The sequence below is a fragment of the Amphibalanus amphitrite genome, unplaced genomic scaffold (genome assembly GCF_019059575.1).
Source record: "Amphibalanus amphitrite isolate SeventyFive unplaced genomic scaffold, NRLGWU_Aamphi_draft 000083F_arrow, whole genome shotgun sequence".
NCBI lineage: Eukaryota > Metazoa > Arthropoda > Thecostraca > Balanomorpha > Balanidae > Amphibalanus > Amphibalanus amphitrite.
This window is the reverse complement of record NW_024881579.1, coordinates 731489-759243: the sequence shown is the minus strand read 5'-3', so window position 1 is coordinate 759243 and position 27755 is coordinate 731489. Positions and strand designations below refer to the sequence as shown.

The window sequence follows — 27755 nt, the reverse complement described above, 5'->3', positions numbered from 1 at the left end:
AGACGGTGTGGTTGCGCTGGCAGTGTGGTTAGCTGGTTGTGTGCTCTGATACCACGACCACTATCGACACTACCATTGCAGCCCGCCGAATACTACTGCAGACTATTGAGACCGAAGGGAACTGTGGATCACAGATTACTGCAGCCCGCCGGGATACTACAGACCACGGTCGGACCAGACTTCCGCGGTCCATCAGGCATCAGACCATTGACGATGGAGAATGGACCACGGACCACGGACCACTGCATTCTGGCTGACCGTGGACGCCAGAGGAATGGGACTGCCCAGCGGGGGTATGAGAGACGACGTGAGTGATTTAGAAGCGTTTGTGTGCTGTAATGCAAGGGTCCAGTTAGTGTGCTGGATGGTCTGTTTGTGGGGGTGTGTTTGCGTGATTCACGGAACACAAGGTAAATTGAGCAAATCGCAAGATCCAAGTATTTTATATTGTAGGATCGCGAACAGTTAACAGTAAAATAAAAGTTAGCTCATGCAAGGTATATAATTTCTGTCCTCTAATTACTTCAGGGGAATAAATACGGCTACATACGTATGAATAAACCCGCACTCCGCCCTTGAAAGAACTGAATAGCCGAGTTCCCACTTCCCACCAGCCACACGGGATTCTGAAGACGCCTTTCCCAGCGCTGGGAGCAAAAAGGCTGCCAACCGTATCAGCAACAGGCAGAAAAGGAGTCACCAATGCCAGTGTATTTCGGCACACACCACATATTGGGTTCATTCACCTCATTATTAGACAATGGGTACAATGGGGAATGACTTCACATTCGATGGACGAGCTGAACACAGGCTCATAAATAAAATATCAAAACAATTAAGTAGATTTACTGTTATGAACAGTTAAGCGCTTCTAACTGACTAGTAAAAATACATCATATGAAAGGAAATAATAACAATCATCACGATGTCGTCATCATAAAATGTCACCGGAAACTACATAAACAATAGCACGACCACACAAAAATGTCAAGACGGTTCTGGCCTTTGTAAAACACATATGTAAAAACGGTTGACGAAAGGGCAGCTTCCTGGCTAGAATGCATGACTTCCGGCTGTGCCTACACGACCGGCCGGCTGCACAGTGATTGCACTTCAATGGACGGATCGACAGTCAAATATTGTACGCTCGTTACCACATCTGACACTCAAATCACGGGATATAATCGGAGATTGCTCTGGACGGTAGACTCAGAAGGGGACGAATACGTCTCCGATACTCCTTGCATACCTACAGTTGCTACGGCTATCCCTGACGGCCGCAGGGATACACAAGGATGGAAGGGCGAGTGCAGACACGATGGACGGATGCTGCTGTACATACGGTTATCAGTGGGAGCAGCAGACCCATACTGGATCTCTTTGTTTCATTACGAACCACGATAGTTCAGTTCAGGGTGTGCTGCCGAGTGCTAAACACGTGAAGATTCCAGTCACTCCATACTCTCCTCAATCGGCGGAGGTCTGTCCTCTACCTCTCCTAGACTCGCCGGCTCCTCCAAATCGAGTCTCCGCAGCCGCTCAATGTCGTCCCACACCTGCCTCACCAGCGCTGAGAGGTGCGGCGGCGCGCCACCTACCGGCGGCGACGGCAGCGCCTCTGGCGGCGACACCGGGTCCAGGTGGCGCTGCTGTCGGTCGCGGCAGGCCAGCCGGGCCTCTGCGGCCAGCCAGGGCAGCCAGAGCGGCAGGGTGGCGAGGGTGGCCTCCTGGCAGGGCGCGGCTACCGCTGGATTGTGTACAGTGAACAGGCTGAACAGCTGCTGCAGCGTACTGAGTAGCTCGCCCGTCAGACGCTGTGGGAAGGAAAGGGAGAGGCATCGTTAGCGAAAGGTGTGCTATGTCGAGCACGAGAGGAACGAGCGGTGCATTATAATAACACTCGGCAGAGCTGTGGTTTGAGATGTAATTACTTTGCAACAGGTTTCATTCACAATAGTTGCCTTCAACAAAGGCCGGCAATGCCACCAGATAATGCGTCAAGCTTCCTCCAGTTTACAACGACCCAGGCAACTTTTCGAACCACCGTTTTCGTTGCATTCTAACATCAGTAAGACCTTTTCTGGAAAATGTACATACCACGACTCTTCCCCAGTGTACAGCCACCGAAGCGAAGTGGCGCGTTCAACACACTCCAGACTCCATCGTGCTGTTGTTATTCCACTCTGCAACTCCGTGCGAACCTTGGCTCAACCTTCGCCGCTCGGAAACTAATAGAAAGCCGGCAACTTTGAGAAAAACAGCGTCGGCTCGTTCGGGCCGACCGAGACTTTGCTGGCGTCAACAGCGGCAAAAAAATGAAACTCTTTTCAGGCCGCAAACTATCGACATTGGAAAACTTCAGTACACTGGGAAGTTATCTAACACACAGGAAACAGGCAATACAGGAAAGCAGTGACAGAAATCTGGTGTTGTTCCGACTAGATCAGCCGCCTTACGTAACCGAGATGCGAATAATTCGTGAGCCCGACGTATAGCGAGGAAGTTCCACTAGCTGTTACGTAATGCCGCGATGGCTAAACCATATCGGTCCGGACACGGCCTACTGTATTTTTAATCACCGATCCGGCCACAACGCAGTGCGTGTTACCTAAGCGCTCTCGCTCACACCAGTGTCACGTTTTAGCCTGCGTTGTTATCAGAACCGTCTATGCTCAACCGACTATTATAAATAGCAGCGCTGCGTATGTAATGATATACCGGCATTGTAAAATGAGACGCACCGTCTACAGTCTGTCACGTGGTGTCCGTATCATCATTCGTGATCAGCGGCTGTGACGTGTGCTTACGTGACGTTTGAGAGGTCTGTGACGTATGTAGGTACTTATGGATCGATTTCGTGTCCTAGGAGTTAGGACGTTCTTTCGAATCGTTAGGAGCTTCTGACATAGTTACGTACCGTTCGAGCGGCCATCAGCCTATGACGCCCTTACGTATGATTGGGCGGCTTGTAAAGTTGTTGCGTAACATCTGTGCTACCATTAGCGTGCACCGTAATTACGTACCGTCTGGGTGGCCATCACCGTGTCACGTTGTTACGCACCGTTTGTACGGGCTATTACGTTATTAATTTACGTACCGTCTGCGCTGCCATCAGTCTATTACGTTTTTACGTACTGTTACGCTGTTACGTACCGTCTGGGCTGCCATCAGCCTGCCGACGTTCTCAGTCAGCTGGTGGCAGAGGACGGCCAGTTACGTTGTTACGCACCGTCTGGGCGGCCTGTTACGCTGTTACGTACCGTCTGGGCCGCCATCAGCCTGTTACACTGTCAGTACAGTCTGTACAGACCGTTACGTACGTCTGTTACGCTGTTACGTACCGTCTGCGCTGCCATCAGCCTGTGACACTGTCAGTACAGTACAGCCTATACAGCTCGTTACGTACGTCTGTTACGTTATTACGTACCGTCTGGGCTGCCATCAGCCTGCCGACGTGCTCTGTCAGCTGGTGGCAGAGGACGGCCAGTTACGTTGTTACGTACCGTCTGGGCGGCCTGTTACGCTGCTACGTACCGTCTGAGCTGCCATCAGCCTGTTACGCTATTACGTACCGTCTGTGCTGCCATCAGCCTGCCGACGTGCTCAGTCAGCTGGTGGCAGAGGACGGCCAGCCGGCGGCTGCGGCTCCGCCGACAGCGCGTCTCCGTTCCCCTCTCAGCCGCCGCGCCCCGCTCGGAGCGGTCTGGGAGGCCGGCCTCTAGCTCGGCGCAGCGGCGGCGACAGCGGCGCAGCTGCTCGGTAAGGTCCGCCTCCACGGCGTGCAGAGTCTGACTGACGGCCCGCTCATCGGCCAGGTCCACCTGACGGACGAGGAGCGGGAGGCATAGCCAGTCAGTTAGGTGTCAGATTTAATAAGATATTTCTAGTTTCTCTTCGACTTAGAGGAATACTGAATATGATAGTGCCCTGTCTTTCTTCGCCAGAAGTCACATGAACAGTCCTTCTGTCGCACCGTCCCCCTCATACCCAGTACCCACTCTTCGGTAGAAGTCTGGCCCACGATAGTCGCCTCTTGTGACCGTCCTCCACTCCCATCCCTCCGGTATACGAATATTCCCCCCCCCCCACACACACACACGCACGCGCTCCCACTCCCAGACGGACCGTCCCCCACTCTACAGTGTACGAAACGTCCCCTCCCACCCTCTGGTGTATAGATAGACCCTACCCCCTCCCGAGCTGTACGCGCACCTGCAGCTGCCTGCGTTTTCGCCGCCAGCTCTGCTCGGCCTCCTACAGTCCCACTCCTCCAGTGTACCCCCCCCCCCCCCTCAAATGTCCCCTGTACCGTGTACGCACCTGCAGCTGCCTGCGTTTTCGCTGCCAGCTCTGCTCGGCCTCCTCCAGTCGGCGCAGTACGTCCGCCTCGATGGTCTGCAGCTGCTGACGCGTGCCCACCAGCTGCCTCTCCACCTTGGCCAGGTTCGACTGCATCGTGGCGATCACTGAGTCCTTGCGTCGGAGGGTCGCCTCCAGTGCAGCGATCGTCTGGGGATGAATAAAGGGAGTCAGAGGTGAGATTACTTTCCTAATCGTCATAGGTACTAACGAAATATATAGTAACCGATATGTAAGTATCAGTTACCATAATTTCTTACCTTTATAAATTTCAATGATCCACGTAATGCAAAAAAGGTGTGGATCTCAGGCATACCAGTGCATCGTCCTAGAACATTGATTTCTCCCAGTCCGTCGTCGTTACGTTTACACCCAATCTCGCCCTTCCCCACCGTCACACTCACCTCAGCGTCACTCCGGTGCTCCGTCTCCGTCTGTGTGGCGGAATCAGTCACCTCACAGAGCGACTTCACGCCGTCTGTCTGGTCGGGAGGTCGAGCGAACACCACCAGAGGCGACAGAAGCGGGGGCGAGCCGCTGCCTGTCGGCCAGCCTCGGAAACTGCCACAGATGTCGCCACCACCACCAGTATAGGTGTCGCCACCATCGTGTGGTACGGCGTCTTCTTTCGGCGAGGCCGGGCGGGGCGGCGGCTGGTGCATTGGCGGGGAGCCAGGGACAGGAATCTCCTCAGAGATGGACTCCTGAGCAGTATCACTGGTCTCAGATAGCACTGGAGAACCGTGAGAGTTTTCTGTGGAGACATTGGCTTCTCCACCCGAGTGTAGCAATGGCCTTCGAGAAGGCGAGAGTCCAGCCTCAGAGAGCCTTCTTATCTGGTCTTCCACAGCCTCACGACTTCCGCCCTCAGTCGTTACTACTTCCTCCCCGGCGAACCACTGCGAGAAGCCCGACGACACATCTACAGCTGGGTTCTGCAATCTCTCACTGTTATGCGTCGTAGCGACTGGGTGGGAAGACGACCGACCCAAGACGGCCGCGGGGCTGGTGGCCGACCCTTCGACCGCCCCAGACGAGCCGGACCGGCCGACTGTGACTGGTGTGGAGTGACTTGAGCCGGGCCGAGACGACCGGCGCCTGGCAGAGTTGTGTCCGGTGGGGCTACGTTCGATTATCCCAAAACTATGGCCGGAAAGGCTGTCTCCGGCAGGACTGTGTGCGGTAGGGCTGTGTGCGGCGGATCTGTGTGCGGCAGGGCTTTGTGCGGCAGGGCTTTGTGCGGCAGGGCTTTGTGCGGCAGAGCTTCGTGCGGCACGGCTTTGTGCGGCGGAGCTGTGTTCGGTAGACCTGCGTCCAGTAGGACTGTTCCCGGTAGAACTATGCACGGTTTTCCCAGAGCCGGGCCGCTCGGAATTGTATTCAGCAACAACGTGTCCGGTGGATCCGGGCCGGTCGGAGCCAATACCAGAGTTGGTAGAACCAACGCCACAATGTGGAGGCGAGTCTCTACCAGGGTGGGTAGAGGACACGGTAGCCGAACAGTCACCAGGATCACCACACGAGCTCTCCCCGCCGGCAAAGTCCGAGTGCGACTCCGAGGGTAGGTTTGAGTCCGCGGTCTCGTGAGCGGCGTGCGACCCGTCAAACACCGAGTCGGCAGGCGCGGCGCCACCATCGGAGGTGAGGCCGGTAGAGCGGGGTACGGGTGACCCTCCTCCACTGCGGGAGGTGCTCCCGGAGAGAGGGTCCCCGTCCGACCGCAGTCGACCGCTCGGCGGCGCACCGTCCGTCTGTTTAGGACTGCGGGGTCTGTCGTCACTTCTCCTCACACCCTCCGTCCGCTCCACAGTCCCAGCAGTCACTCCCAGTCTTCCTTCGCCCTCTGATGGACACAGCTGCTGGGTAGCTCCCGGTCGCGGCGGGGACATCTCACCACTGCCTCGCCACGGCCCGTTGGCCAGCTGGAGAGACCCATCACCTCCAGAGCTGCCGGCGCTGACTGTACTGGTCCGAGAGATCGCCCCGTTACCGACCCATTGGGGCCGGTCGGCGGGCGACCATGGGGGAACCGCCGGACTACTGCCGTCCCCGACCGTGCTCTGGAACACAGACGGGTGCACTGAGGGAGACAGAGACATAAGGGAGGGAGGGTGAGAGAGAGACACGGGATATGACACGGAATTCGCGAGTGTGGAACAGGCGACAAAAACTGGGTGCCACACGCCATGGATGTAGCGGAGACACGCAAAGGACTGTCCCGATAGTGTCAGTCTGGTAATCGTTTGTTGGACAGTGTTTGATGGTGGGCTAAACTATACTCTTTCGGAGACTTTCGGTTCGTTTGGGGAGGATTATTCTCATGCTACAAGACGTGTAGTTTCCGTCATCACCAAGTGGTGTGACATTAACAACCGGCAATCAATAGAATCTAGTCTGACGTCCCGCAATGCTGCAGAGTTTGTCATCATTAAGTAAGCATGATCAGCAGCTCGCCTTTGGATTATGCACTACTCACTGGCGGTGACTTGACATCCCAGTTTTCCGAGCTGGACACCTGTAGTCTCCGCAACCTGAAAAAAAAAAACACACACACAACATAGACGGTAATCATACAATGTCTCACAGCCATCATACGCTCAAATAGCGAATACCGGAACTTTCACCCCAAACTTCCTCCTTTCCCATCATCAGATATTCAACCACAAATAACACATCATCTCGACTGCCAGCCTACCCCACCGACAGTCTGATTTCAACCGTAGCCACCCAGCCGCCATCAGTCTGTCAGCAGCGACACGCACTCTGCCAACCCTAGCCGTCCACCTCTGAGTGTTTGTGGCGCTATCATTAGGGCCGGTCCGAGTCAGTGAAGAAGCTGTCAGTTGCGTGACGCTCGCCGTGGGGCCGACGGTGGGTGGAAGGGTTAGTAGCATTGGCCTCAGGTTTTGTTTACGGTGTGGGCGGTGCTGGCGTTGTGGCAGCTGGAGGGTCGGGGTGGCAGGCTATCACAAACGAGTTGTGATTTGTGGATGAACGGATTAGTGGTTTACGATTGGTGAATATGCTGATGAATCGAGTTGGAGCTATTGAACTGATTGACAGAAAACGATCACCACACAGACCCACGAGGAGCTCCATAACCAGCATCACCCAGTCACTCGTATCGTGCGCCCGTTACTCACCGTTTGAGAACGGTCGTGTATTTGACACGGATCTCCTCCTTCTCCTGGTCAATCCTCCGCACATCCGCCTCCAGCTCCGTGACTCGACGCTCCAGCCGATCCTGAGGGGACTGAGGGGGAGGGGGGACTTTATCTCAGTGACACGACACTACAGGTGACCCTGAGAGGTCAGGTGGGGGGGGGGGGCGGTCTCATGACGCTCCGAGCGGCCATGAGGAGTTAGGCGGGGGGGGGGGGGGGAGGGGGACTCAGTGGCAAGCCTCTCCACTCTCCAGGCAGCCCTGTGAGGAGAGGGTGGAGTTGGGAGATTCCAGTTCAGGAACAGGCAATCCTGAGGACATGGATAGGATGGAAAAGGGGCGGGATGGAGGCCCCAGTTCAGTGACATGTCCCTCCAGGAAAGTCTGAGGGGGAAGGGGAGGGGAGTGGGGGCGTGAGAACACTGGGCAGGTGTCGGTAAATACGGGGAACGGACCGGACCGCATACCTCCGACTGATGTATGAGTCGTACAAGGGTGTGACTGACATTCCAGCGACATGCCGACGACGGTAAAACAGCGACGAATGTTACTGAAGAGATAGACGTGGTGGTTGGGGCAATCGAATTTCTACATACCAAGCTACACACTTTTGATTGCATTTAATGCAATTGTCAACTTATCAACACAATGAATGAGTGTCGCAAGCTGCGAATGCCTGACCACTGGTCCCTGACCAGGTACACACTAACAAAAAAGGATCAAGTGAAGCACGAAGAAAACATCGGTTCACCTCTCGCCGGCTTAACCCCTGCCCCCCCCCCCTGACCTGAGCAGTAACGTTCCCGGCTACATTGTTGCCCTAATACGAGTATCCTACCCTTTCCTGTGACCTGACCTGGCGTACCGTGTCGTTGCCGACAGCCGTCGTACAGCCGTCAGCGGAGGGCCGGGGCCCGCTGTCCCCTCCCCTCTGACCTAACCTGACGTACCGTGTCGTCGACGGCCGTCGGACCGCCGTTTGCCGGGGGTGGAGGGCCGCTCCGCTCGCTCAGACCGTCGCCGGCGGCGGCCAGCTGAAAGGAGCGTCGGCGGCGACGCCAGCGCTGCTCGGGAGCCGACCCGTCCTCCGGAGCCGGGGCAGACTCCTGCTGACAGCGCAGCACTCGCTCCAGGTGCAGTAGGTTGGTGTACGTCTCCTGTCCGGGTGCACAACGTTAGTACCGGAGCTGGCAGCGCCTCAGGGCTCACGAAGCCCATGTGTTGCGACGACTTGTCCGACATCAATACAAAATCGATCATAAAACTTCAGATATCATTTGCTGCACTTTCTAAATATCTGCAAGAAAGAGAGTGATAGATAATACATACCTATCACAGCTTGATATATTATCGCAGACACAACAGCTTTATATAACCCGCGAGTTGCTGGGGGGGGCGTTAAACGCCCCCACTTTTTTCGCTGGGCCATAGCATAAAAACGGCGCGCCGCAGGCGCGCCAAATTTTGCGTACCTGTAAGGAATTGATTGAAGCTTATTGTGACAAAGTTTCAAAAAAATCGGTCGGGAAATTTTTGAGATATCGAGGTTTTAGTGACGTCATGATTTCTGAGTTTTCGACCAAAAACGGCATATGTTCAAAAAATCATATAAAATATCACAGAATAGACATACAGACATGCCGTAAACGCCATTAGACTGCCAATACCATGAACAATCAAATGGCTATCTTCGATTATTGATTATCGTTCGGCATTTTCCAAAATCTTGAACTGAATCTTGGCAATTTCTCGTGACTACTTCACGACCATGATACATGCATTTCTTAAATTGAACTTTTTTAGCCAAACACGTACACATATGGTAAAATGAATGTCACCATCGTGTTCTACGCCCCAAATTACCCATAAAACATGTGTCACAGGCTGCGAATATCAGTTTTGATTTTCGGGAATATGTGCCTGCCCGGTTGACCTGACCTTGACCCTGACCTATGCTTGACTGACCCCTACATGGAGCTGACACTCTTGTAGGCCTTATATGATGGATTGTGCACCGTTTTGACAGAGTTTATGACGAGATTCGCCCTTTGCGAAGTCCTGAAGTCCATGCTACTGAAAGCCCGATTTCAGGTGTTTGACCTGACCTTGACCTGACCTGTGACCTCAAAATTCAACTTTTAAGTACTCATCTGAAGCGTCTCGTCGCGTTCTTTCGTTTGCCGCCTCGTGCGTTTCGCTGCGCCTATTGGTTCTCGAGTTATCGGCTGGGGGCGTTTAACGCCCCCCCCCCCCCCAGCAAACGGTGGGTGGCGAAATACCCCAGCAACTGCCGGGATAATGTGTTGTTGTCGTTGCGTGTTTCTAAGCCTGAGAACGGAGCAGGGGGACACGACTGCGTGCAATCTACCTCAGTGCTCCAGCCGACCTAGCAGAGTGGTCCACTTGGATAAATTGGAGACGGCGGTAGCACGCAAACGGCTACAATCCGGGCGTGGTCGGCGGCTGTGAGGGTCGTGTTTTTGGTGGGGTGGTTGGCGTGGACTGGGTGAAATAAATCTGCATGCTATGCCACCAGTAGCGCCAGATCTGGACAGGAGCGCGGGAACTACTTTCAGACTGGGGGGGGGGGGCACACTATAATAGAGATCAACCTAGAGTACCCCCAAATCTAGTTTTCGCATCGGTTCTAGGCCACTTTTTTCATCCCTCAGCTTTTTCAACAAAAAAAGAAAACATTTGCAAAAAAAGGGCGGTATTCCGTCTCAAAGTTGTGACGGCACCGCCCCCACGGCCCCAGAGTTACATAGGGAGAGGGGGCCAAGCTGCCGCCCCCACTGCCCCGCGGTTCCCGCACCTATGGACCTGGAGTTGCGACAATATGTTGCAGCGAATGCAGCTCTAATAAGGCTGTGTACTGAGCCAGGTAAGTAGGCATACAAAATAGAATAATGAACATCGAACAATGTGCAATTTTGCGCTTTTTAAAAATATCCCTTGAGAAGGTCGTTCTAACCATGAAACGAATCAAAGGTTGTATTACTGTAAAGTGTTCAAAACGAGATTAGTTTTATCATATCCATCCATATAAAACACTGCGAGAAACGAAATGTGCCTTTCTTTCAGTTTCATCGCATAGCTAGAACACGTTAACGTAAACAAAACACGTAATACCTACCAGACAAAACACGTTTACTGATGAAACCGAATGGCCGAAAAGACCAGTAAGACCTACATTACTTAGGCAAATCAAGAGTCCTTTTCTAGGTCATTAACCAAAATGCAACAGCATTTCAATGAAGATGACCGTGACACTCCCTGTCCACAAGAACTATAAATAAGCAACTTCGCAACAAGTTCGTGGAATGCCGCTATTATGCCACTGAACCAGCTATCAACTGGATTGTTAGCTAATCGGTCGACCCAGCGCCCAACAGTCCATTTGTCACACCCCCGCCGGCGCCACAGATTCGGGGGAGGGGTGAAAAACTGACCGACCATAAAGGGCCGCCCAGCCCACAGGGGTCACGGCAGGTCGAGTCAGCTGACCGGGCGGGGGCCGGTCCGCCCGCCGGCCGACTCGTTAGGTCGTTATCAGATGACCGCCAAAACCTGAGCACGAAGTCCACCACACAGTTGACTCTGAATAAGATACATGGGTGTTGGCTGAGTTGATCACTCAGGTCGACGCCTGGAGATGTCAGTGTGACAGGCTCAGACAGTCACCTGTCACACTGGCGAGAGGACATGTGTGACAGGTGGCCGCTGGTCAGGTCAGTCGTCCGTCTGTCAGGTCCCACTCATGACCGTGGGGGCGCAACAGCACTCTACACGCAACATGAGTGACACAAACGACCCTCGGCGGCGCGGCTATAGTAACTGTGACGAGGCATATCGAGATGGAGAGGTGCTATGTAGAGTTGCCAGCGATTCATTGCTGACACATGGCTAATGTGCTATTGAATGTTCAGATTAAACAAAAGCTTAGAACTTCCAATCGCAGACGGGATATGATTGCTCCGAATCAGAAACCTTTTTTTGTCAGCGATCCACGAACACCTCGCTAAATAAAGAGCAAATAACTTCAAATAACTTCGTTAGCTTCAAACACTACTATGTAAGTACAAATAAATTGACAAAAATATGCCTTCTAAAAATAAGTAAAAAAATGAATGCCCCCGAGTATCTACGTTGAAAACAGCCTGAAAATATATTAACTAAATGAATGGACTCATTAAATCTGTGCCACAATAAACCGTGCAGTGCGATCTTCACATCAAATGAAAATAAAACAGCGATTTGTTTGCCGACGGCATGACAAACATTTGCTCGTTTCCAATTCTAATGCCCATTTTACGGACTGAAAAGCACAACGGCTAACAGAATCTCGGTATGAACAGACGAGCGTTTCCTTTTAACCCGACAGCCGACAGCGGGACGGTAAACACGACTGGAAATAGCCGCCGTCGCCGTGCCCGGTATGCATTGACCGGGACACTTCCTTACAACGTGCCGGCACGGAGGGTTGATGCCAGGGTCCGCATTGCGGCCCATGCGGGTGGCAATGACCCCCACACTGGGTGCATTGATTTACAATACAACCGAGACCGATCCATTGCGAGACAGAACCCAGATCGAGATCATTACATGGCACTAACGCGACACTTACAAGTAGTACGAGTAGTAGCGAGAGCTCTATGAGTGAAATAATATCGGGCCATGGCATGGAGGGCGCAAGGTTGATGAAATGTGATTCTTTTATGTTATGTTCCTGCTTGCACACACTTTGGTGCTATATAATTTCGGTTCCTTCGTGAACATTTCCGGTTGCCTTACGTAATACGTCGCGACAGGTGAATCAATTAATAATTAATGCTTTGCATTTCGGATCCGCATTTCCTAATGAACAAGCTCTCTAGGAACAGCCCCTGAATAGCATGGATGGAACAGTCAGATACATATGTGTACCTTCCTAAATCATACGTATAAATAAAATTAAGCACATCACACTACTTTACATGCAATATTGTATTATAAAGGTAAATAACTTCGCCAAAAACGGTATCAGAGCCGCAACTTTGGCACCATCGTGTTCTCCATGCTCAGGTGCGTCGGTCGAATGGTATAATTTATGCTCGATGAGGTCAGCTTAATGTGTTGACCTCGGGTCAATGTCAGGTCAGAACCCATCAGGTCACGAAGCTGGTCGAGGGAGGTCACATAGCATACCATTCGACCCGGCATGTCTGTCAAAGTCCATTGGTGGCTTGGCTTTCCCGACTCGCTAGCTCAATTAGATCGGGAGTTATTGACGAAAACTTCATATGACCTTAGTGTTACGCAAGGTCAATAATGCAAAAGCGAATCATCGAATCTTGCGAGGAGTGCATGCAATCACAAATGTGTGTGCTTGAAACAGTTAAGCTCATTCCCGGCACTAAAATACCTAAGTTTCCATATTTCACTCTTCGACTTATAATGGTGAGGTCACGTGTCAGAATCAGAGGTCTAAAAGTCGTGAGACTTTTCCAGGATACTTGGTCCTGTAAGTGTAATCTCCCTGTGAAAGCTCCTCTGGCACTGAGGGCGTTGCGAAAGTGCGACATTTCAAGATCGTGCAGAGGCTTACTTATGACGTCATAGGCAGTGGCGTAGCCAGAAATCAGCGAAAGGGGGGGCCATGGTGCTCGAGGGGGCGACTTTTTCCCTTGAGAGGGGCGCCATTGTCAGCTAGTGACAGGGGCGTCAGTCTAAAATGTAACGTCCTGTTCATGCATGATTTACTAGGTGTTGCAAAATACGAAGTATACACTGAAAAAAATTTTTACTCAGGCCAGGCATTACTCAGTAATAACTCATGAAGAAACTCAGTGAATACGATAGTGGTGCTCACTTATTGGCTGATCTAACTCACATCACCAGGGTGACTTCGTTATGCGTGAGTTCTGAGTGCTTAGTTTCGTGAATTCGAACTGAGTCGGAAATGAGTTTTGCTTGGGCAAATCTAGTTTCCTGCGCAATGCATGAGTTCTCGCGAATTCACGTGCAGTTGTGCGTGAGGTACCCCCGGCTTGAAGATGCGCGCATGCGCGGCAGGGTGAGTTTCCTGCGTGATGCGTGAGTTCGCGTGATGAGTATTATAGCCGTTGCGTTCGAAAACCGCGGCGCGCGCTTCAGTCCGTTGTGGCGCGGTGACTCGCGTAGTTCACGTTGAATTGTTGAGGCTATTGTGAAATTGTGCGGGAGAGTGCAGGAGCGGGGAAGGCGTGCAGCGAAGGATGGGACGAGTAAGTTATCTGTGAAGAGCTCGGTGATTGTCGATGAAGCTTTTATCAATCGCATGCGCCGCGGAGAACAGGGAGGTGAACTGATGGACCAGCAGACATTCCCCGCCGGCGTCAGGAGGTCGATGCCAACCGTGAACGGCGGAGCAGATCGATCGAGAAACTGAGGGATACCTACCCGGCATAGTTCGAAAAAGAAGAGGTGAGTTATGTTATATTTAAATTTAACCCTTGCATGTGTGCGGCGTTTTCCAGCTTCTAATGTGTAGGGGGGGGGGGTCGGTTGGACCCCCCCTTGCCGTTTGGCCCCTGATCGAGCTAGAGCTTCGCGGAAAAAACGAGCGTGTTGCCCGTGACGAGAGGAAGCCGATGATACCCAATTTTCAGGTCCTAGGTCATTGGTTGACCTTCCAGGTCAGGTCAATGACCCAAAGTCGGGAAAATCGGGACCTATTAGAAAGTCGTAAAGTGTGGCTGCTAAGGGGTTTTTCGGGGTACTGATCACGAATATCGTGTTAGTTTTGATCACAGATGATGTCTTTAAGCATTTAGACCAGGTCGGGTCAGGTCAGGTCAGGTCAATCAGTAGGCGTCGTGACGGGTATTCGTAGTACGTGTCAACCGCCTCTGACAGCTTCGTAACATGTTACGAAGGCAACAAAACTACTTCGTAAATGTTCAAATGGTTGTTAAATTCGAATTCAGCTCCAAAAACTAGCCTAGAAACATGTAAAACTCGAAAAAGTGAACCGAGGTCACCCGAGGTCACCAAAGGTCAATGACCTGACCTGACCTTCAGGTGACCTTGACACCCACCCTAATGCATGGGAGCAACATCAAATCACATGTTTGAACGTTTGAAACCACGAAAAGCTTGCAAACGCGCGGCTAATGCGAGCCGACATACTCCGAATCGCGATTCCGGCCAAACATGGTCTCGGAAAAGAGGTCACAGGTCAAAGGTCATTTGGGTCAGGGTCATGAAAGTTTCAGGGTAGGTGTAAAATTGATCAATGCGATGGTACTGAAAGTTTCGTCGCGATCAGCCGCTTTTTACGCGAGTTATTCGCGAAAAACCATGGGGAAAGGGGGTCCATCCGACCCCCCCCCCCCTACACATGCGAGGGTTAAAAAAAACATGTTTGTGGGATAATGTTGTCCTTATCCTAAAAGAACGTTCATTTGACCCTTTTTACTTCTTTAAACAAGAACTCCGTCACGACCCGATTTTTTTTTTTGGGGGGGGGGGGGGGCGAAGGTTGTTTGAAGTCGATCCTTTCCATGCAGCATCCATAGGCACAATGTTAAAAATGTAAAATATTGGGGGACACGTCCCCCGTACCCTTCCCCCCCCCCCCGGTGGTGGAGCCCATGGTCTTAATTCCGCTCGCTGAACCGTTTAAGATTATTTTGTCTCGTTTGTGCTTATTATTTTTCCACTGTTATTATTTTTTCCGACTGTTTTTTTTAATGCCTACACACATATTTTCGTACACTATTCGATTTCAGCGAGCATTTTCAACCTTCCTTACATATTAGATTATTAGATACCGCGGCGAGACGCGTTTGGACGTGACATACTTATTTCCATTACTGTTAAGTATAACACATTTTATGTGATTGTTTCAAGCTGATTTTAATATTGGACGCCCATGGAAGTGTTTTGCGAGACTAAAACCCGACTGTTAACCCGCGACCGCCTGGGGGGGGGGGGTCGGATCCGACCCCCCCTCCGTTTTTCTTGAATAACTCATGAACCGCTTGAGCTATCAACTTGAAACTTTTTTTTTTCACAATCAATTTATTGCATATTCAAAACACAGTATCCAGACATAAGACCAATCATCACATCATTACATCAACCTCACCACACCCCCACGCACCCCACAACTATCACACCACAAGGGCACACCCCGCAGCCTCAACACCCCACTAAGGGCACCGTGCCGGTTCTGCTCGCCTGGCTAAGCCGGGGCGGCACATGCCTGTTATCGCCCCGGCCCCGGGGAGGCCGTAAGCCTCCCCGGTGCTCCAAACGGGCCGCTGGCCCCCGCCCGCGCCGCCTCGCGCCCTATGCTGCCATCTCGCGAGGCGACGCCCCTGCCCGCCGACCCGCCACGCGACCCGCCCACCAGTCGAGCCGGTTTGGCGGGGCGCGCGGCGGGCCGGCGGCCCAGCCTCCCGTCATATGATGGGAGGCTAGGCACGGGTTGGCCCGGATGGGTTAGGGGCGGGGGCTTTCGCCGCACATGGCGACACATGTCTTGTTTCCGAGGGTGTGCGTATATGTGTCTGTAATGTTATATATGTATTCTTGCATGACCGTTTATGTGTGGGCGTGCTGTGTGTGTGCATGTGTGTAAATGTTTATGATTGCGTAAGAGCGTATGTGGTCCGAGCCGCCCCGCCCCCCATCCCATGCAAACCGTCCCACTTTAAGTGCCATTTCTCATGCGAACCATTCATAATGCCGACGTATTTTTCAATCATGTAATGGCTTTTTAGGGTGTTTTCGAAGCGCCTCGCCTCTGGCTCAGTATTGTCCATTCTGGCGAACCAGATGCACTGCATTGCTAGCATTGCAATGAGGCCTATAATTTTTCTTTCATCCGGGTCTAGAAACACATTGCTAATTTGTTGCGTTGAGACCGAAAAAGAATAGTTTTGTCTCAGAAGGGCTTGCACGGCTAAATGAAACGACTGCACCTTCTCGCAACTCCTGAACAAATGATCCAACGTTTCCTCAGCAGAGTCACAGAATGTGCACTTACTCGACACTACCAAACCAGCTCTCAACAAGAAAGTATTAGTTGGCAAAATACGATTGACAATCCTATAGTAAAAGGACTGTAGCCAAGAGGACTGACTAACCTGCTTGATTGCGATCAATGTCCCTCTCCGATACAGCTGGTTTTCACGCAGCCATTTCTCTTTTATTTTATCCCGGATGTCATCATTTTTTCTATTTAACTTTTCCAATAATCGTTGGCTTACCACTTGACTAAGCTTTTCTGAATGTAAAACTAAGTACGTCCTTGGCGGTATCGCTGGCAGGGGATTTTCATCTTTAGCATTTTCGATCATGTCAAGTACCGTCCTCATTTTTACCCTGATTGAGTTATACTCTATGAAATTTACGCGGACCTCAAACTTTCTCTCAATCTCCGATTTTGACAGCAGGCTATTGCCTTTAAGCAAATCACTCACAAAAAATAGTCCTCTTGACTTCCAGTTCCTATTAGTTGAGCACTTAAACCTTAATATATCATTACACCAGATCATTTCACTTGCTACACTCTCCGGTTTGTGTTCATAGTTTTCTACAAATCTCGCCCATGCTTGTAAAACATCAACCCAAAATTTATTTTCGATTTTGTTTGCCAGACTTTTAAGCATTGATGCACCATACCAAGATAAGTTATCACTATGCTGCTTCAAACTAATTCTGCTTCCTATTGCCCACCTTCTGTCAACAGCACTATTGTCCTGCAGACGCTTTATCCAGGAACACTTCAGTGAGGCTACAAATATGTCAATGTCTATCATCTTTATTCCATCATTCTGATATGATTGACAAATTTTTGTCCTTCGTATCTTATCATTTTTTCCGTTCCACAAAAACTTGAACAACATGCTCTTTATTTTGTTCATGGTATCCACACGTGGGGTTGGAAGTGAACAAAATAAATGAACTAATTTTGATATGGCAAGAGTCTTGATTACTGTCACTCTACCTAAGAGAGAAAGATTCCGAATTCGCCAATAGTCTAATAATGCCTGCATGCTCTTAATTTTCTCCGGGAAGTTTAACTCTTCTACCTCATCTGGATCCGCACTAAAAATAATGCCCAAAACTTTTAGTTCCTTCACCCATGTGATGGGGAGACTCTCGCATACAGGTTTTTTTGGTGGCCCCAGCCACATGCATTTACATTTGTTGATATTAGGTTTCAAACCAGAGAACTTACTGTACTCTCCAAGTTGTTGCATCACTATACGTATATCGGGGTTCCTACCTTCCAAAAATATAATGGTGTCATCTGCGTACTGTGAAATTTTAGCTTCACATCCGCTTGGTAGCTTAATGCCTCTAAATGGCGTCTTTCTGAGGAAATTCGCTAGGATTTCTACCGCTAAAATAAATATCAAACCAGATGCAGGGTCACCTTGACGAAAGCCGCGACTATGCGTGATTTTTTCTCCTAGATATCCATTGAGGATAATCCTTGAATAGTTGTTTTTATTAGTGTACAACATCTCAAATAGGTCCATAAAATTATTTCCAAATCCCATTAATTCTAACACACATCTGGTATATTGCCAATTCAGAGAATTAAATGCGTCTTCGAAATCAATCGCCAGAACAGCTCCATCGAGTCCTTGGACACTAAAGTGATGAATAATGTCGTACAGTAACCTGGTATTTTCCCCAATAAACCTGCCTTTCAAATAAGCAGTCTGGTCGGGACTTACAAGTAACGTCGCAACAGACTTAAGACGTTCAGCGACCACACTTGAAATAATTTTATCAACTTGAAACTTTGCATACCTTCTCCCCCATCAATTTGACGTCTCCTGTGCAATTTTCAAGAAAAAAAAAATTCAAAAATTTCTGAGATATATCGATTTTAGTGATGTAACTACATGGCGTTTCCAGCCAAAAAATGGTAAATGTTTAAAAAATCGCCAGAAATCGAGGTTTTAAGCAAATTGCAAATTAAGGACATGAAAAGACGCAGCTCAACAAGTTCTTTAAAATGGCTATCTCGGATTTTCCATAAAATGCGTTTTTCACCCCTAAAAATTCAAAAAACTATATTTTTTGGAAAACAGCTAATAAAATCCAAAATTTTGAGAATTTCCAAAAAACCGGAATATATGTTAAAGAGCTCTATTAGAACATTAGATGTCCCAAATTTCAACTTTCTATCTTGATTTTTGACCCCCAAATTGTAAAAAATAGCTCCAACATGCATAGGGCATGGTGACGTCATAAGCATTTTCGCGAATTAGAGGCACTTCTGAACATCGCATGAGAAAACAAATGGCACCACTAGATTCCTGGGACAAAGCTCGTCTAGAAAAGTGCATTTTTATGTCAAAAATAAAAAGTTAAAAAATTGACTTTTTTTCTTAGCCCTCGTTTAGTTATGTATGGTATAAACGATTTTTTATGCTTTCAATGCACACTTATCACCAGCACAGTGAATTGGGGTCACATATAACCATTACCATCGGATTTGGCGTGAAAAATAAGCCATAAAACATGTGTCGCACGCCCATGTAGCAGAAAGTGAAAACCGTGACCTTTCGTGACCTGACCTGACCTGACCCGTACTTAGTATGACCCCTATACGCACATGGTACCTTCACTAGGTCTTTGAGGTCATTTGTGGTGAGTTTCGAGCATCAGCTATCGATTCCGCTGTCCATAAGCCTAATCATGCAAACCCCCTGAATTTGACCTTTGACCTGACCTTGACCCGAAAGTTGACCTCAATCTTAAAATCTTAAGAGCGCTTTGGGAAGGTCTCGAAGAGACCTTTCGAACGCCGCCTCGCGGGGCTCGATACGACCATTGGTTCTCGAGATAACAGGGGGGGGGTCGGATCCGACCCCCCCCCAGGCTGATGTGGGTACGGAAATAGCCCAGGCGGTGCCGGGTTAAGGTGACCATCCGACCTTGACCCGCGCTGTGCTGGGTGGCGTTTTACGCCCCCCACCCCGCCCCCTCAGGTTTTTCGCGAATATCTAAGAACGGCGGCGTGCAGCGCCACCATTTTCGGCACACCTGCTCATACATTTGTTTCTGCATATGAAGAAATTTTAGACCCAGGTCGTTCAAGGTCAGGTCACGTCAAATGACTTAACATCGGAAAAATTTCAATGGTCGCTGACGATCGCACCGTTCGCAACGTGCCATGGAAACCGTTCGATATTTTTGTCATTTTCGCTCAGGGAATTCACCGCTCGATTTCACACCAGTTTGAGGTAAAATGTCAAAAAAATATCGAACGGATTTCATTGTATAGCGTTTTTGATACTGTCCCATCACCATGTCTCAAGTATCAACCTACGGCATGTATAAAATATATTTGCTAGTGCAATAAAACACCTCATATGTGTTCAGCTTGACGGTTTGGATCGACTGATATGCAACATGACCTGGTCAGGTCAACCTAAGGTCAAGTTTTAAATATGGCCTTTCAAGGTCTAATTATAGTTCATTCGTCCCGACGAGAGGAACACTATGCTAACGGCAAAATAAATGTCGTGACTCTTGAGTGGAAAGTATTACAGAAAACATTTTGGTAAAAACGGCTTTTTTAGAGTTTTTGCTCTCTGGAGGCTTAATTGTTGACCTGAGGTCAAATCTGAGATCAAACGCCAGCAAAAAAAAAAGTCGAAAGGGCTTTTGACTGCATTTTTCCGCGGGCAGCTCTTTTGGTTCCGAGTTAAGCACCAGTTTTTCGAAAATATTGAAGTAAGCAAAATTTGGCCTTTTCTGACCTCTGGTGACCTGGCACTTGACTTGACCTTAAAATTACCCAAGTATTTCCTTAAATATCTTTAATGCTTTTTCGAAAGCCGGTTACGGCGTGTCGCTACGTGGCCCAACCCCAACAGCCGAGTTAGAAGAGGGGACGTTAAGACGACCCCCTCCCCCAGTACATCACGGTAAACTCAGAGCACCAGCACGGCGCGGTTTAACATTAATTTTGAGCTGAAGTAACTTGATAACTTTTGATATTTCAATCACCTTGCATGCCCTATAACTTCCGTTTCTCTTACTGGCAAAAGAAAATGACTTTTTTATTGTGTTTTCAGGGAACGGCCCATTGAGCCTCCTCTGCATCTTGGCGGAGAAGGCGTCAGTGGTGGCGTACACGGGTGACGAAAATTTGGATCACCCCTATCATAACAAGTCCGAAGAAAACGAACGGTGCCGCCTCATCGTGGAGCGAACGGAAGTCTTGTGGGGATCCATGGTTTGGAAGGGAGTCTTTTGCTGTGGGCGACGGCGCACTTTGTGCTCAGTCAACAAACGGCGCACAAAGTGCGAAACACGCTGTGGTTTGTGTGTATCCATGTGCTCCACGCACCATTCAATGCTGAGCGCCAGCCACCTGTAGCCGCGAAGACTGAGGTCGAGAAGCTGGCAAAAGAGTGAAGCTGAGCTGACGAGCTGACGTGGAGTCGATCCCCCCCCCCCCCCCCCGACGCAGTTTGGCGTGGGTCAGAATTGAAATACAGCGCAATGCGACCGTTTCTACAAACATGTATTTCTTGTAAGGGCTGGGGCGAATAGTGCAAGACTAGACGTTGGTCGGGCATGGTATAATACAGATATGTATGCTGGTTTTGGGCAATGATTCGTTATATATTGGCCAATCCCAATATATAGACTAGCTGCCTGGTAGTGGCTGTTGTATCAGCATCATGCATGCATATTGCATAATGCTGATGCGGCAGCTGTTATCATGGGCGGCGAGCCTATACATTGGCTTGAGCCAATATAAAACGAATCAGATCAGCCGTTTCAGGCGGCGCCTGAGTAACACCCGAGTATCGTATGAGTTATCGACGTGAGTACGTCCTGAGTACAGCCCTAGTTTTCACTGAATAACCGATGAGTTCCAACTGAGTTATGGCCGTACTACCACCTGAGTTATACATTAGTACCAGCTGAGTTACATGTGAGTTACTTCCTAGTTTTTCATGAGTAATGACTTACTAATACCTGAGTTTGGCCTGAGTTGTCTGAGTAGGACATGAGTTACGCATGAGTACTTACTGAGTTTTATCTGAGTTTTACCATCGGACAAAATGGCAACTCACTTTGTTACTCACATGCTACTCACTTGCAATGAGTTTTGCCCGAGTTTTACCTGCGTTCCGCCCTGAGTTTTACCTGAGTACGCGGATTTAGAGTGAGTTTTACCATTGGACAAAATGGCAACTCAGTCATTACTCAGAAAAGTGAGTAAAAAATTTTTTCAGTGTATGAACCAGGTTTCGCTGATTTTTCACAAAATCTAATTAATGCAATTTGCAGCCCGGTCTTTTTTATAAAAAACCTTGATCTTGATGAACTTAGCACGATATAGGAAACGATCTCAGGCTACAGATATTTTATTCTCAAAATACGCATCCATGCGAATTCGAAACGGTAAAATATGCGTTGGTCGATAGGCACAATCTTTATTCTTTGCAAAACAAAGATATACAGGTTAATTCACTGATTCAAAGTGACCTGTGGGCTGCAGCCTCCTGTGGTTGACCGCGGTGGCTGTGCTTAGAATCTCAAACCGCATGTATGTAGGATTCCTGCTGCGACTAATTGCCTAAATTGGAATCAAAAAAGATTTGAACATTTAAGACCATGAGATCCACCATGATATCCCAACTCATTGTCATACCAGCAGCGACTGCAGGGAGAGGCGACCGAACGCTGACATACGTTCTGGATTTTTTTTCTCACAAATCACCTTTACAATTCGATGTCTAGTGCGCGCAACCCCTACTTGTGGACATGCATGACTGCATGAGTGCCAGATAGGTGAGGCGTGAGACTGTCCCATATAGTGGCACGAAGGTATAGGATGTCTTCGGCCGACGTAGTATAGAAGACGACCTTTGATGATGCGAGTGTGCATGATCGACTTTGAATAAGGGCCATAGAAACCTGCCGATTTCAGCGAGCATTCGCCTTGCGTAATCCCCAGACTAAATATCTACATTGAGCCCCAGGTCAATTTTGCGACCTCTCCATTACCTATTAGTGAGCCCATGCCGTGCGGGTGGCCGTGTTTTTCGTGTCGTGCTGGGGGAGGGGGACGTTTTCACGCCCCCTCTAACTCGGTTCCTGGGCAACGTAGCGACACGTAGTAAGCGGCAATCGAAAGAGCGTCAAAATAATGACGGAAACACTTCGTTCAATGTTTAGGTCAGGTCAAAAATCAGGTCACCAGATGTCATCAAATGTCAAATTTAGTCTATTTCAACAATTTTGGAAACTGCCAACGACTAACTCTGGAACCAATAGAGCTCCAGCGCCGCCGAAAATCGCATTGGATAGCCCTTTTACAGACATTTTTGATTATTGCTCTCAGATTTGACCTCAAGTCAACGGTTTAGCCTCCAGAGGGCAAAAACTAAAAAATAGCAGTTTTCATGAAAAACGTTTTTCTGCAATAACGTTTGACTCAAGACAGTGACGACATTTATTTTGCCAGCATCGTGTTCCTTCGTCGAGACGCGTGGAATGAACTATACGTTGACCTTGAAGGGTCCTTTTGACAAGTTGACCTCAGGTCAAGGTCATGACCTGACTGGAAAGGGTCATGCTGCATATCAGTCGATCCGTATCGACGAGCTGAACACATCTGACGCATTTTCACGGCTCTAGCACCTCTCTATCAAAAGGTATAGCCAAAAAACTGCTGGTGACCGTTCATGACCTGAAATGACCTCAGGGGCACACAGAAGGGTCACAGGTGCATTTTTCCGATTCAGTGTGTTATGTTTACCTATGAACCGATGATGTTAAAGAGGGTTCTGAACGACATTCGTCCAAAAGAGGTGCATTTCAATTTTCTCCCATTGACTTATAATGGAGAGGTCGCAAAATTGACCTGATCCTAGGTCACCGATATCAAAAGTCCGAGATAAACATTTTATACATATTGTTAGTCTTATCAATCCCTGAAAGTTTCAAAAGTGATCAATCAGTTGGTGTAGCTATAGCGAGGAGCCTTTAAACTTTTTCTGAGGTAAGGTCACTTGACGTGACCTGGTGACCTGGCCTTGAGCGACGGGTCTGAAAATTTCACAAGATGTGTGGAAAAGTTGTATGAACAGGTGTGCCAAAAACAGTGGCGCTGTGCGACGCCGTTTTTGATATATTTGCGAAAAACCTAGGGGGGGGGGGGGGTCCAGCACGGCGTGGGTTAATGGGAGAAAATTGAAATGCTCTTCTTCGGAACGAAAACACCCTCATACATCGGGATACAGGTAAATATGACACATTTAATCGGAAAATTTCACTCGTGATGTGACCACTTTTATGTTACAGAGGTCATCTCAGGTCATGATAGGTCTCCAGTAGTTTTTGGACAATAACTTTTGATAGAGACATGGTAGAGCAATGAAACACCTTATATATTTATTTTCCGTCTCGACAATACGGATCGATTGATATGCAATAATATGTATGACCTTGCCCGGTTAGGTGATGACCTTTACCTTCGGTCAAATTCTCAAAATGCCCTTTTAATGTAAAATTCTAGTTCATTTGACTCGTCTCTAAAAATTGAACACGTTGCTGGTTAAACTAATCTCGTGCAGGTCTGAGCCAAAAGGTATTACAGATAAGCGTCCTCCGCGAAAACGTAGGTATATTTTGAGGCTTAAGTCAAATCTGAGATAGTCAATAAGAAAGAGCATAAAAAGAGCTATCGAATGCGCTTTGCTGCGGCGCTGTAGCTGAGCTCAATCTCTTTCTGAATCCTGACTTATGCGCCGCTTTGTCGAAAAATGTCAAAATCGGTGAAATTTGATTTTCGGTTGTCTCTGGTGACCTGACCTTCGACCAGTTCGACCTAACCTTGAAAATGATCTTAGTAGTATCGTATTAGTTTTTGACGCTCTTTCGAACGCTGCCTACTGATTGCCTCGACGTGGCCCACAAGCTGAGTTAGAAGTGGGTGTTGAAACACCCCCAGAAGGTCCAACAAAAAACGCATACGCTGGGGGCGGCACCGCACTGCTAGGCGGGGGCGGCATCGTAATAATGGGCGGCACTGCGCTGAGGGGCACCACTTGCATTGAGGGGTGGCATTGTACAGTGAAGGGGCGGCGTCGCATTGAGGGGCGGTATCGCAACGAGGGATGGCACTAACGAGGCTGCCTTATTAGAAACGCTTGGCACATCCTAGCCCAGCTCGGCGCCGCCTGGCTGCTGCATCTTGAAAAGGGCCCTTAGTGTCAATGAAAAGGCCCCATTGCCAAATAATTACCTAGCGTCAGTGATTTCAGGGGGAGGCTAATTATCTTGAATGGGGCGGGGCGACTGAAGGCTCAATTCAGATGGGCGTCAGTGACTACTGGAGAGCGCTAACAACCTCGGATAGGGCGAATGTGATCTTCAGAAGGGCAACGGGTGCTCTAGAGGGGTGCAATGCTTGGATGGGGTCGCTGCTGCCTTCAGTAGGCCGTCGGACGCTCTGGAGGGGCGCCTTGAGCTTGGATGGGGTGACTGTAGTCTCAAGGGGCGTTGTCTCGGATGGGGCGAATGTGATTTTCAGTGGGGCGCCGGGTACTCTAGAAGGGCGCCATTGGTTTCAGAATTCAGAGGGTTGCCATCGATCTTTGGGGCGGCTGTAATCTCCGTTTAGATGGGCGCCAGTGACTTTTGAGGGGCGCCAGCGACCTCGGATGAGGACGACTGAGATCTTCAGAAGCGCGCCAGACGCTCTGGAGGGGCGTCATTGGGCTTGAATGGGGCGACTTTAGTCTTAAGCGGGACGACTTCAGTCTCAAGGGAAACTGGTGCTGGGCTCTTGAAGGGGCTATTGATCTCGGATAGGGTGACTGTGATCTTGAGAAGAATGCGGGTGCTTTAGAGGGGCGCCAGTGGTTTCAGGGGGCGCCATCGATCTTGGATGGGGCCGATTGGGGCAGCTGTGAGCTTCAGAGGGGCGCCGGGTGCTCTAGAGGGGCGCCATAAGCCTTTAATGGGGCGACTGTTCCGTTCAGGTGTGTGCCAGCGGCTCTTCAGGGGCGCCATCGATCCCGGGGGTTCGGAATATTCTGGTTTCCGGAGGGGCGCCGTTCAACATTCGGGGGCTCAGGTCCTATTTGGGGGTACCCTGGAGAACATTGGGGTGTCCAGGCACCCCCAAAGAGATTTTGAGTTCGATCCCTGCCTGCATGTCACTTTTAATTCATGTTCCCTCTGTAAAACGGCATCAGCCTAGTCGGCGCTAATTTGGGCGCCATCTGGCCGGCTGAGCGGAAAGGGGGGGGCCATGGCCCCCATGCCCCCCCTGTCTGCGCCACTGGTCATAGGTCAGTAACCTGACGTGACCTGAAAATGCAATTGGTGTCAAAAGATCCGGCTTGAATGAGAATTCAGGCATGCCTATAGTTTCAGCTCTCTATCACCGGCGTGTTCCGATCTAGAGCGAAAAAACCTAGGGGGGGGGAGGCCCGCCCCCCCCCCATAGGGTTTTTTCGCGATAGCTCCGAACGCGCTGGCGATAGAGAGCTGAAACTTGGCATACCTAACCTTTGATTCAAGCCGGATCTTTTGACACCAACCGCATATTTGGGTCAGGTCAGGTCACTGACCTATGACGTCATAAGTGAACCTCTGCACGGTCTTCAGATGTCGCAACTTCGCAATGCCCTCACTGCCAGAGGAGATGTCACAGGGAAATGAAACTCGCAGGATCTAGTATCCATTATGAGTCTCACAACTTGTATATCTCGGATTTTTCCTTAAGGTCATATGTGGTCAGGTCATTTTCGTGACCTCACCACATAGACCTCTGTATACAGAGGTCTATGCTCACCATTATAAGTCAATGGGGAAAAATGAAAACTGCTATTCTGGCGCAGGGAACAATCTCCAACTATCTCAAGCACACAGAATCGTGATTTGATGCACTCCTTGCAAGGTTAGATGCGTCATTTTTGCAATGTTGACCTTGCGTGACGTCATTTATGACATCATCAAGGTCATATTAGTTTTTCGTCAATAACTCTTGATCAAATTGAGCTAGCGAGTCGGGAAAACCACCAATGGACTCAGGAGGAACTGCCGAATCGAATGATATGCGACATGACCTCTTTCGACCAACTTCGTGACCTGGGGGTCGTAGTAGTCCTGCGCGACGATGCCGACTTTGCCGTGGGCGAGGGGCGCTCCGGCGGTGGCGACGGCCACCAGGGCGGCGAGCACGAGAAGCTGCATGGCTACTGGTGGGCGGGGTGGCTGCTGCGGCTGCTGCTGGACGTTTGGTGCTGGGCGGGGTGGACCGGCCGGTTTTATACCCGGCGGAGGGGCGCGGTGACCTGGCACGGACTTGCCAACAGCTCCTTGAGTTGGCTGATCTGTAGACTATAATTGTTTGAGACCGCGGACCATTCAAGGCGGCGATTTCTTTCGCTTCTGCAATTTTACTAATGCGTTCGAAAAAATATATCGTCGCTGTCGATAGTTTTACTAATCTCTCGAAAAATCCAGTGAAATTGTCTAATGCGGGTAGCAACATTAAACTGAACCTTTACAGCCAATCATGTAAGAGCCATGGAAATAAGTAACAATCGCTAGCTATCGTTTCACGCATTTAAGAAAATGTTCAGTCGGGCGTGTAACGTTCTAAATTAATGGACTTTTACTAGGTCCAGTTGTAAATTAACAAAGACATCATAAAACAAACAGAACAGCTTTCTTCCCTCGAATCCCGTCGGTCTTAACCTTGGGCAGCATCGGCGACGCTAAGGGGCTGGTCACTTATTGTAAAACTGTAAAATGCTTCAACAATATTTTGATAAAGAGTTTTGTTGTCATGCTGTCGAAAGAGCTTTGTCTCGCATATTCCCAGGAACTAGAATCTCACCTTCAGCGGAGAGTTCAGAGAAAACATATCAATGATACTAATTAGAGGGGGCGCTTGCGAATCGAGGCTCCCGACCAAGATACCAACAAAGTTCTTGGTCCAAAATTTGGCCGCTAATTCCAGCTAGGGACCATTTCGATTTTTCAACTATTTTTATCGTGGACTGCAATCGCAATGGAATCACTGCACTTAATTCTAGCACACAGTTGGCATGTCTCTGAGCTAGCGAAGGTTCCCAGAGATACCAAGCGGCCCGTGAGGTACCGACGGACTCTCTTATTGACATACTGCCCCATACACAATCTTCTGCTGAACATGTGACTAGAATTGCTTGACCCTCGAGCGCATGACCGGCCCCTGAGCTAC

General features: G+C 49.6%; 1 protein-coding gene across 1 annotated transcript; it reads right to left on the bottom strand.

Moving 5' to 3' along the window:
* Window positions 1–1033: 1033 nt before the first annotated feature.
* Window positions 1034–26740, bottom strand: LOC122379725 (mucin-12-like). Its single transcript, XM_043362129.1, has 8 exons — window positions 26636–26740; window positions 8473–8679; window positions 7503–7612; window positions 6836–6890; window positions 4764–6419; window positions 4321–4509; window positions 3573–3821; window positions 1034–1814 (listed from the first exon to the last, which is right to left on the bottom strand). The coding sequence occupies exons 1-8, from the start codon at window positions 26738–26740 to the stop codon at window positions 1452–1454; spliced, it is 2934 nt and encodes a 977-aa protein (XP_043218064.1). The 3' UTR covers window positions 1034–1451.
* Between the last annotated feature and the right edge of the window lie 1015 nt (window positions 26741–27755).